Source organism: Electrona antarctica, assembly GCF_951216825.1.
Source record: "Electrona antarctica genome assembly, chromosome: 9".
Classification (NCBI taxonomy): Eukaryota; Metazoa; Chordata; class Actinopteri; order Myctophiformes; family Myctophidae; genus Electrona; species Electrona antarctica.
Window position 1 is genome coordinate 3,260,838 of NC_136790.1, and position 12,500 is coordinate 3,273,337.

The window sequence follows — 12,500 nt, forward strand, 5'->3', positions numbered from 1 at the left end:
AACTTAAAAAAAAAAACTTAAAAAGGAAAAACGCACACACAAAAAACTTAACTTAAAAAAAAACTTAACTTAAAAAAAAACTTAACTTAAAAAAAAAACTTAAAAAGGAAAAACGCACACACAAAAAAACTTAACTTAAAAAAAAACTAAAAAAGAAACACGCACGCACGCACACATACACACTAAAAAAATACAGTAACTTGAAAAAACATTTAATTTAAAAAAACTTAACTTAAAAAAAACCTTAAAGTACGTAATTTATTCTAATTGTTATTGCAATTTACGAGCTGCGTTCGCTTCCCGCGTTTGCGCGTCTTGTGTATGAGCTTTCAGTTAAGAGCTGAGACCCTCGGTCGTGTGCTCGTCCTTAACCCATTGTGGACTGAGGTCGATTAAAGAAAAGGCTTCTAAATCCTAATAGTTTTCTGAAAAACCCATGTTTCTGTGTCAGTTGTGCTCAACCTTTGTCATGTCAAGGACCTAAGGGAAACTTTGACAGGAAAAGACTCGCTCACCGTATAGAAAATAGAAGTAAAACTCCTTAAACTGAGACTTAGAAAAATATTTTTTCTTTATTTTAACATGCTCATAAAGTGCTTGTGCTCAAAGGCGCAACAGTTTTCTCAGTGCTTCATGTCAAGGACCCCCAGCATTATCTCTATTGGGCCACAGACCCCCATCTCAAAATATATAGTTCCAGGGACCCCCCCCCCCAGAAGCAAATATTTGAGTTAAAAATGTTCGCTCTGAAATATATATTCAATGATTTGCGCCACATTTTAACGATTTGTCAAAAATAGCAGACCTACAAGCTCGTAGCGCGCCACTCGGTGGCGCGCTATGAGCTTGTAGATCTGCTATTTTTCAATAGCTAAATTATAACATAATGTTTAAAACACCAAAAAGGGTTAAGGCCCAGCTCTTTATTTGTCTATTAGACGGGCAACATTTCGACCCTCTCCCTCTCAGTCGGTCATTATAGTGTTGTATTGATATTCACAGGTCGGGCCACCCCCCCCCCCCCCCCGACCAAATGAGTCCTTGCTGAAAGGAAAAGGGAGCCGTTGGAAACTGTGATGGTGCTCCTCATCGATTTTTTTCCCTTTTCATGTGGCCATGCATTTGTCAGCCTCTGGGGGGGCCAGCCGGTAATGTTTGGTAATGGCCCTCACACTGTGACAGAAGGGATATGGTGCTGCTGGGGCTCCACCATGGCAAGGTGAAGGGGTTAATTCAGATTCGCCAATTTGTGATTATCTTATTTTCCCCCGATGTCTGGGACTGCTGCCAGCGAGTGTGTGTGCCCTGCGTGGATTTAACCCATTCTGGGCGGGGAACCCCTTTTGATGTTTTAACTAAGCATTATGTTATACTTTAGCTATTGAAAAATAGCAGATCTACAAGCTCGTAGCGCGCCACCGAGTGGCGCGCTACGAGCTTGTAGGTCTGCTATTTTTGATAAAATCATGAAAAAGATGCGGCACAAATCTTTGAATATATATTCTTTCAGAGCGAACGTTTTTTTTATTCAGGTCTGAATGGGTTAATTGAATGGAGAGAGAATGAATGTCTGCCCCGCTATAGGCAGGCCTCACAGATACATGCCCCGCTATAGGCAGGCCTCACAGATACATGCCCCGCTATAGGCAGGCCTCACAGATACATGCCCCGCTATAGGCAGGCCTCACAGATACATGCCCCGCTATAGGCAGGCCTCACAGATACATGCCCCGCTATAGGCCGGCCTCACAGATACATGCCCCGCTATAGGCCGGCCTCACAGATACATGCCCCGCTATAGGCAGGCCTCACAGATACATGCCCCGCTATAGGCAGGCCTCACAGATACATGCCCCGCTATAGGCCGGCCTCACAGATACATGCCCCGCTATAGGCCGGCCTCACAGATACATGCCCCGCTATAGGCAGGCCTCACAGATACATGCCCCGCTATAGGCAGGCCTCACAGATACATGCCCCGCTATAGGCCGGCCTCACAGATACATGCCCCGCTATAGGCAGGCCTCACAGATACATGCCCCGCTATAGGCCGGCCTCACAGATACATGCCCCGCTATAGGCAGGCCTCACAGATACATGCCCCGCTATAGGCAGGCCTCACAGATACATGCCCCGCTATAGGCAGGCCTCACAGATACATGCCCCGCTATAGGCAGGCCTCACAGATACATGCCCCGCTATAGGCCGGCCTCACAGATACATGCCCCGCTATAGGCAGGCCTCACAGATACATGCCCCGCTATAGGCAGGCCTCCCAGATACATGCCCCGCTATAGGCAGGCCTCACAGATACATGCCCCGCTATAGGCAGGCCTCCCAGATACATGCCCCGCTATAGGCAGGCCTCACAGATACATGCCCCGCTATAGGCCGGCCTCACAGATACATGCCCCGCTATAGGCAGGCCTCACAGATACATGCCCCGCTATAGGCAGGCCTCACAGATACATGCCCCGCTATAGGCCGGCCTCACAGATACATGCCCCGCTATAGGCCGGCCTCACAGATACATGCCCCGCTATAGGCAGGCCTCACAGATACATGCCCCGCTATAGGCCGGCCTCACAGATACATGCCCCGCTATAGGCAGGCCTCACAGATACATGCCCCGCTATAGGCAGGCCTCACAGATACATGCTAACACACATGGCAGACATGGATACTGTACATACTGTACACACATACACAGTGAAGTCCTCATTGTTAATCCATCCATTTACAATCTGGGAACCCATTGGAAGTGGTGCCCCCCCCCAGAGGCACCACCTCGAAGTGGTGCCCCCCCCCCCCAGAGGCACCACCTCGAAGTGGTGCCCCCCCCAGAGGCACCACCTCGAGGTGGTGCCCCCCCCCCAGAGGCACCACCTCGAACCCATTGGAAGTGGTGCCCCCCCCCCAGAGGCACCACCTCGAACCCATTGGAAGTGGTGCCCCCCCCAGAGGCACCACCTCGAACCCATTGGAAGTGGTGCCCCCCCCAGAGGCACCAACTCGAACCCATTGGAAGTGGTGCCCCCCCCAGAGGCACCACCTCGAACCCATTGGAAGTGGTGCCCCCCCCAGAGGCACCACCTCGAACCATTGGAAGTGGTGCCCCCCCCAGAGGCACCACCTCGAACCCATTGGAAGTGGTGCCCCCCCCCCCCAGAGGCACCACCTCGAACCCATTGGAAGTGGTGCCCCCCCCCCCCCCCCAGAGGCACCACCTCGAACCCATTGGAAGTGGTGCCCCCCCCCCCCCCCAGAGGCACCACCTCGAACCCATTGGAAGTGGTGCCCCCCCCCCCAGAGGCACCACCTCGAACCCATTGGAAGTGGTGCCCCCCCCAGAGGCACCACCTCGAACCCATTGGAAGTGGTGCCCCCCCCCAGAGGCACCACCTCGAACCCATTGGAAGTGGTGCCCCCCCCAGAGGCACCACCTCGAACCCATTGAAAGTGGTGCCCCCCCCCCCAGAGGCACCACCTCGAACCCATTGGAAGTGGTGCCCCCCCCCCAGAGGCACCACCTCGAACCCATTGGAAGTGGTGCCCCCCCCCAGAGGCACCACCTCGAACCCATTGGAAGTGGTGCCCCCCCCAGAGGCACCACCTCGAACCCATTGGAAGTGGTGCCCCCCCCAGAGGCACCACCTCGAACCCATTGGAAGTGGTGCCCCCCCCAGAGGCACCACCTCGAACCCATTGGAAGTGGTGCCCCCCCCCAGAGGCACCACCTCGAACCCATTGGAAGTGGTGCCCCCCCCAGAGGCACCACCTCGAACCCATTGGAAGTGGTGCCCCCCCCAGAGGCACCACCTCGAACCCATTGGAAGTGGTGCCCCCTCCCAGAGGCACCACCTCCAATGGGTTCCCAGATGTTTTTTATGTGTAGAAGTTCAGGAACTCAATGTGGCTCCTCCCCATTCTTAGTCCACTTCCTCCCAGGTGCTTCGGTGTTTATTTCCACTAACAACACTACTACACGTTTGTGGCAGTGGTGCTGATCTTGAGAGTTTAATCCGTTTGTGACTCTGAGAGTGTAACCAAATGGACCCGTAAGGTTATTATTATTTTTCTTGAAAGCACAATTTGGAGATTGGCCCTTCTCTGACTTTGACTGAATGTCCAGCATATCAGAGGAAAACAGATGGATGTCACAGACAGATAATCCAACATGACAGACCACTGGACGCAGGTTGTAGGGCTTGTATTACCTTCAGATAAACGGCTATTTGCGGGTCCCCGCACATTTAAAAAAATGTCTTCTAAATCCTGACAGTTTTCTGAAAAACCTCATGTTTCTATATCAGTGGTTCTCAATATTTCATGTCAAGGACCCTCCCAGTAGCAAAGATTTGAGTTAAAAACTCACTCTGTAACAATATATATTCAAAGATTTCAGGCACATTTTCACGATGTAAAAAAATTAGCAGATCTACAAGTTCATAGCGCTGCACTCGGTGCTGCGCTATGAGCTTGTAGATCTGCTATTTTTCAACAGCTAAAGCATAACATAATGCTTAAAACACCAAAAGGGGTTCCCGTCCAGAATGGGTTAATACCTGCACCCACTCACTTTATTTCGTTGACTAAAACTATGACGAAAATGTTTCGTCGACTATCTTTTTTCACGGACGAAAACGAAATAAAACCTATAAGCTATGATGATGACCCAAGAGTAAGACTAAATATATTGACAATTTCGTCAACAAATGAAAACTAGACTAAAATGTCAGGGAGGGCCGAGTGTAGAAGAGATCCAGTAGAACAGAGACAGTCCATTTTTATGTTAGGTTGCACTCAGGTGTTGATATAGGGCAGGGGTTCTCAACCCGTGGGTCGTGACCCCTCGGGGGGTCGCCAAATTATTTTAGGGGGTCCCCAAATTATTTTCAAAAAAAAAGAAAAAGAAATAATAATAATACATTTTATTTTCACGATTTTTCAAAAATAGCAGATCTACAAGCTCGTAGCGCGCCACTCGGTGGCGCGCTATGAGCTTGTAGATCTGCTATTTTTGAATAGCTAAATTATAACAATGCTTAAAACACCAAAAGGGGTTCCCGCCCAAAATGGTTTAAGGTTATTGTAGCAGTCAATTTATATTGGGGGTCGGGAGGGGGTGGGGGTCCCGAGACATTGCCAAAGCATTTCCGGGGGTCCCCGGCCAAAAACGTTGAGAACCCCTGATATAGGGCACCTGCAAGCTCACAATGCATCGCGCTGACGCGCTGTGAGGTTGTAGATTGACTACCTTCAGCTTACAACCAAGTGTAAAATCAGACGTTACGACGCCATCAAGGCTCGCCTAAATATAAAAAAAAAACATTTTTGTAGACAAAATCAACTGTAGAACCCTAATACTAGAGTCTAGTATTAGGGTTCTGCAGTTGTTGTTTTTTCTTTTGTCTAGTAACCAAAAAAGTCTGATTTACTAAAATATGACTAAAACTAAATTAAATTGTATTCAAAAGACTATGACTAAAACTAAATCAAAATCAACACTGCATCCACTGTGCCTAAGCCCCCCCCCCCCCATTACGGGAGGAACATTCATCAGAAATACACCACGGCGCGTAATCAGCGCCTCAAACTGTGACTCCGCCCACCCCCGGGGGAAGTTGTGATTTGCTCTTGTTTACTGCAATGCAATTTGCGGCATTTTAAAAACAATATTGAGCAGAGTAGCGATTATCAAACGTATTTGCAATGCCATACGTATATATAGATCTGTTGCCCGTGGACAAGGCACGCTACCTCCGCAAGTTAGATAGCATCGGCATAGATGTTTGTCCGTATGTGATTAAGGATTGGACCAAGTTGCATTGGCAGCCATAGAAAATTCTTACCCCAGGCTAAAACCGGATGTGACGTTTTTGGGCGTTCCTGTCTAGCGTGGTGTCAGTGTATAGTCAGCCCCCTGCTGGCCTAGTGGTCCAGGTGCATGCCACATACGGTATAGGCTTTGGCTGTTGCATGTTCGAGTCCCGTTTATGACGACCTTTGCTGCATGTCTCTCCCCTTCTCTCCCTCCCACTTCCCCGTCTGTCTTCACTAACGACTATCAATAAAGGCAAAAAGCCAAAAAGAAGTGTCTATGTTGCAATACTTTTTGAACCTGTAGATCTGCCATTTCTGGTGAGTCAGTGTAGAAGGAAGTACAGTTGTAGCCTAATTCAGGTCCATTTCGCTAAGAATAGAGGGTTCAAGTGGCCGGGTAAATGTAGAGGACAGATTTCACAAAATACCCCAAAGGAATGAGGACTAAATTATGAATTATTCTTTGTTTCCTTCCAGTTTTCCAAGTCCATGGTGCTGGACGTCTACAGCGAGTATGTGAACAACTTCACCAACGCCATGGCGCTCATTAAGAAGGCCTGCATGTCCAAGCCTGCCTTCTTGGAGTTCCTGAAGGTGAGATTCATTCAAGTATAATTGGTGGATTGCTGCCTGTATCCCATCGCTTTTCTTCTCGTTTCATTTTATTTTTTTGGGTAAACTTTATTTTTACATTGGCACTCCAAGCCAGGACAAAGTTTTTTTGGGCTCTGTCCACTCTATACCTGAGCTTCTCCAGAGGCAGGAATGATAGAACTTCTTGTTGAAAGGAAGGTGCCTTATCCGACTTCCAATTAAGGAGGATTAGTCTACGGGCTAATAGGGATGCAAATGCCAAAGCATTTGCTTGTGGAGATGTGAGTGTACAGTTTGGGGGAACTATGCCAAAAATGGCGGTGTGGAAAGAAGGTGTTTCTCGTTTCATTTTTGAGCGACGCTAACCGCTCCAACACGTGACTATGTGTAGAATTACTGTAGTCTAGTAGTCTGCACGGTCACTGTGGTTCAGTGTTTTCAGTGTTTTTGGCGGCAAATTTTGATTTTACTTTTAGTCATAGTCTCTTGAATAGTTTTCATTTAGTTTTAGTTGCATTTTAGTCACCCAGAATGTTTTGGTGTTAGTCTAGTTTTAGTTGACTGAATGTCATAAGATTTTAGTCGACTAAATCTACACTTGATTACAGTTGAAAATGTATTTTGGCAGTCCTTGATCGTAATGACTATTTTTTTTTTAAGTGTAAAATGACTTATACTGGATCTCTTGTCCACTAGTCCCTTCCTAACATTTCTAGTTTTTATCTGTTGACGAAATTGTCAGTATATTTAGTCTTAGTTTTAGTCACCATAGCTTAGTTTTCATTTAGTTTCCAATAGTTTTTGTCAGTGGAAAAATGTAGTCGTCTGTTTTAGTCGACGAGAACGACACTGCTGTGGTTATGTGACATCATCATCATACTTATATACTTCACGTTGTTACATCATCATCATACTTATATACTTGACGTTGTATGTCCTGCCTGCTGTGACATCATCATCATACTTATATACTTGACGTTGTGTGTCCTGCTGTGACTGTGAATAAATACGTGGAGCATCACAACAGTGAGTTGCGAGCCCTTGCTTTTTCTTCACATCATCATCATTCATCATCACCATGATAAAGGGCACCGCTCACTTCACATGGGTGTGATTTTCCATGCATTTGGTTTTTCACATAAATATCCTTCTTTACAAATGTCTTCTTCTAAATCCTAAAAAGTTTTCTGGAAAAACCTTGGAAGAAATGCAAAGGCCAATGTGACTATTTAACCCATTTTGGGCAGGAGGAACCCCTTTTGGTGTAAGCATTATGTTATGCTTTAGCTATTGAAAAATAGCAGATCTACACGCTCGTAGCGCGCCACCGAGTGGCGCGCTACGAGCGTGTAGGTCTGCTATTTTTGAAACATAGCTTTTTCAGAAAACTGTCAGGATGTAGAAGACATTTATAGAATCGTTTCCAGATCAAAATGGGTTAAAGATTGGCTATTTGACCATTTAGAGAGATGGTGCAAAAAGGCCACATGTGCACTCTATTCCACACCCAGTGTGTGTCCATCAACAGTTCTAGTAGGTGTCCTTGAGCCGGACAATTAAACCCTACCTGCTGTCATTGGAAGTCGCTCTGGGGTAAATGCCAAGCCATGACAATGACGGGCATCTTCATTCACTTTTAGACATCTAGCCGTGGTGTGCTTTTTGTGCACTCCAGGAAAAGATGCTTTATTCATTGTGGTTTTAAAGCACATTATAGTCCATAACAAATATTTATTTCTCGTTCCACAGTGCATTCCTCCCATCTATAAATGCACGAGATGCATTTGACAATTTACCATTACACTGAACCTGTCAACGTTGCACATATTTTATGCTTCCCCCCCCCCTTTTTTTGTAATAAAGCACGGTAATGCACCATTGCAATATAGCTTTCTGTGTATTGACCCGAACGCACACTTCTACGTGCTACACGCACACACGGCAGGCGTGGACGCACACACACACACACACACACACACACACACACATACACACACACACACACACACACACACACACACACACACACACACACACACAAACACACAAACCGATTCCTTTGGCACATGTGCCCTGATATCACTAACTAGCTGTGTGTGCCAAGACACACTCCTACACTACTTACTGTCCACAGGGTATTCTATCTATCCTGCTCCTATCAAAGCAGGAGAAACTTTCCTTCTGCTTTCTGTCAGGAGAAATGTATATTTTTCTTCCACATTCTACTCACCTCTTGACCTGACTCTCTCTCTCTCTCTCTCTCTCTCTCTCTCTCTCTCTCTCTCTCTCTCTCACTCTCTCACTCTCTCACTCTCTCACTCTCTCACTCTCTCACTCTCTCACTCTCTCACTCTCTCACTCTCTCACTCTCTCTCTCTCTCTCTCTCCAACTCCCATCTTTACCTCTCTTTCAGAAGAAACAAGCATCCAGTGTTGACCGGATTACCCTGTATGGGTTAATGGTGAAGCCCATTCAGAGATTCCCTCAATTCATTCTCCTCCTGCAGGTACTGTATATACACGCTGTGGGTTGTTGTTCTCAAGGCTGTTATTAAACTGAAGCAAAATATGGGAAACTCAGTGTAGGGTCCAAAGTTCGGCAGCGAACTTGAAATCCTGGAACTTGATAATGGATCAACAACTTGATAAATAAAGTCAGACCTCACGTATCATTTACAGGAGTGTTAGTTTGCAAGTTAGCTAATGTAACGCCCGGGATTCGAACTCAGGCCTCCCGCGTGAAAGTCCAACATCTTAACCACTAGACCAAAGGGATATCCCTCTGGACCAGTGGAGATATTAGACTTTTTGAGGCCATTAGGCTGAGGCTCTGAGCCACTCTACTACACTATAGCGCCACCATCAGGCAGAGGCTCTGAGCCACTGCTACACTAACAGGCCATTGGGCTGAGGCTCTGAGCCACTCTGCTACACTATAGCACCACCATCAGGCTGAGGCTCTGAGCCACTCTGCTACACTATAGCGCCACCATCAGGCTCTGAGCCACTCTGCTACACTATAGCGCCACCATCAGGCTGAGGCTCTGAGCCACTCTGCTACACTATAGCGCCACCATCAGGCAGAGGCTCTGAGCCACTCTGCTACACTATAGCGCCACCATCAGGCAGAGGCTCTGAGCCACTCTGCTACACTATAGCGCCACCATCAGGCTGAGGCTCTGAGCCACTCTGCTACACTATAGCGCCACCATCAGGCTGAGGCTCTGAGCCACTCTGCTACACTATAGCGCCACCATCAGGCTGAGGCTCTGAGCCACTCTGCTACACTATAGCGCCACCATCAGGCTGAGGCTCTGAGCCACTCTGCTACACTATAGCGCCACCATCAGGCAGAGGCTCTGAGCCACTCTGCTACACTATAGCACCACCATCAGGCTGAGGCTCTGAGCCACTCTGCTACACTATAGCGCCACCATCAGGCTGAGGCTCTGAGCCACTCTGCTACACTATAGCGCCACCATCAGGCTGAGGCTCTGAGCCACTCTGCTACACTAACAAATTGCAAATACAATTTAGGCATTTAGCATTGTGCTTTCATCTAGAGCCATTTTTGTTTGAAATCAGACTATTTCACATTAAATCTAGTCAAAACAACAGGATGGGAATAAGGATGAAGCCGCACAACTCGTAGCTATGATGCAAAAAAAAAAGGTTTATTTATTTATTAAAATACCAACGTTTCAGCAGAATAGTCTTCCTCAGGGTTGACAAACTATATGATACCGGGTAAACATCAAACGTAAGCATCGATCTAAACAACATGCTAAGTTTAATTATTTTTCGAGGGGTGCTAGCCCCTGCTATGCACAGCTGTGTGTGTTTGTGCGTATGAGCACGGAATGTGATGTATGATGATGTATAAGGAACGCCCTGCACTTCACACAAGTGTGATTTTTGTTTTTTTTATAACTTTACAGTAGGCAATTATTACCCTCTTTGTCTACCTTACTGCAAGTAAGGATTGCTTCCGTCCTACAATGCCTTGCTGAGAGGCGATGACAAAGATCCTCCTCAGTATAGGTGCTCAAAAGCCCCGGATGCACCCCGGGGGATTGGAACCCCCAGCCTCCACGGTGGGGGGCAGGCACTTTAACCCATTTAGGCCTGACCTCGAAATTTCTAAATCCTCCAGTTTTCTGAAATAAATATTTTCACGATTTTTCAAAAATAGCAGACCTACAAGCTCGTAGCGCACCACTCGGTGGCGCGCTATGAGCTTGTAGATCTGCTATTTTTCAATAGCTAAAGCATAACATAATGCTAACACCAAAAGGGGTTCCCGCCCAAAATGGGTTAAGTCAAGTCAAGTCAGATTTACATTTCATACGACAAAAGCCCAGACTCAGACTTTTAGCACTGTGCCACCCGAGGCATGCGGTGCTGGGTCACTTCACACAGTCATTGTCCACCCGAGGCATGCAGTGCTGGGTCACTTCACACAGTCATTGTCCACCCGAGGCATGCGGTGCTGGGTCACTTCACACAGTCATTGTCCACCCGAGGCATGCAGTGCTGGGTCACTTCACACAGTCATTGTCCACCCGAGGCATGCGGTGCTGGGTCACTTCACACAGTCATTGTCCACCCGAGGCATGCAGTGCTGGGTCACTTCACACAGTCATTGTCCCATGATGTCCATCAGCGGTGGGGCTGGACCAATCGCTAATCGATGCACGTACATGATGTGTGATGTGTGGCGGCGGTGGCTCAGGGCTCCCCCAGAGTTACTGTCGAAGTGTCCTTGAGCAAGACACTGAACCCCAAATTGCTCCCGATGTGCTGGTTGGTGCCTTGCATGGTTTCTGCCGCCATCGGTGTATGAATGTGTGTGTGAATGGGTGAATGTAATGCACAATCTATGTAAAGCGCCTTGGATAAAGGCGCTATATAAATGCACCATTTACCATTTATGTGTGCTGTCCTTGGTTTTGTCTACTGTATTGTGACTGGCAACCTGCTTTCTATTGTGTCCTTCAGAATAAGCTTGTTTTGTGGCTTTGCTTGACTCAATAACTGTCAGTTTTTTTGCCTACGATAATTAATCGGCTATCATTAATTTGTTTTTTCAAGTGCCCCTTGAGATTGTTTCAGCCCTGGGCCTCTGACAGTCTAGCTATGCCACTATTGTAAGGGCTTCAGGGAGCATGTTGGTGTGTAACAGCCACTTAATATAACCTTCCACGGTAGTAGTCAGGCCTGGAGGATATCCTTAGCGAGGAACGTTCTGATCCTTCGGATGTTGTTTTGTAAGATAAGTGTAAGCCTACAGGATCAAGTGATCGCTGCGAATTTGGAAAGATCCTGCAGGGGCAGAGGGGCTTTTCAGGGGAAGAACATCTCGGGTTGTTTTCTGCAATCTGCATCGAGCTTATCCCATTTTGGGGCGGGAACCCCTTTTGGTGTTATAGCATTATGTTATGCTTTAGCTATTGAAAAATAGCAGATCTACAAGCTCATAGCGCGCCACCGAGTGGCGCGCTACGAGCTTGTAGGTCTGCTATTTTTGAAGAAACGACCGACATAGAAACATAGCTTTTTCAGAAAACCGTCAGGATGTAGAAGACATTTTTTTTAGAATCTGATCTCAGGTCAGAATGGGTTACGGGAAGACATCCTCTGTGAGATGCCAGTCAGGCATGCAGCGATGCAGACTTTACCATGTGAGCCAGAGGGAAGGAAAGAGCAAAATAGTTGTTATCAACAACAGTGATAGGAGTGCTTGGTAGCGGGGGGGCAACTAGAGCCTTGAAGACCAGACACACTGAGAGATGAGATACTTAGCCATCTCAGGCTACTTTTCAGCTCCAGATGGGGAAATGAGAATTTGAAGTCTCCCCGGGACCCAAACTAGCAAAAATAGCAGATCTACTTCGTCTTTTCCCCGTCGCATATGAAATTCTTGTTTTCTCGCTCCTTTGCTCATTATTATTTTTATTTTCAATAATAATTTGAAATAACCGGCGGTAATTGTAGGAAATGAAAATCGCAAATGGGTCCCGAGTTATTTGGAAGTACTGAGCTAGAGGGTACCTTTCCAAGAAAGCTTGTACACAAGTTCCAAC

General features: G+C 47.0%; 1 protein-coding gene across 1 annotated transcript in view; it reads left to right on the top strand.

Moving 5' to 3' along the window:
* The window catches only part of arhgef10la (Rho guanine nucleotide exchange factor (GEF) 10-like a), a 306,255-nt gene that overhangs the window by 71,543 nt on the left and 222,212 nt on the right, over nucleotides 1-12,500 (top strand). The window contains exons 12-13 of the mRNA XM_079509721.1: nucleotides 6,301-6,417; nucleotides 8,832-8,924. Of these exons, the coding sequence (XP_079365847.1) occupies nucleotides 6,301-6,417; nucleotides 8,832-8,924 (210 nt within the window). The remainder of the gene's footprint in view (nucleotides 1-6,300; nucleotides 6,418-8,831; nucleotides 8,925-12,500) is intronic.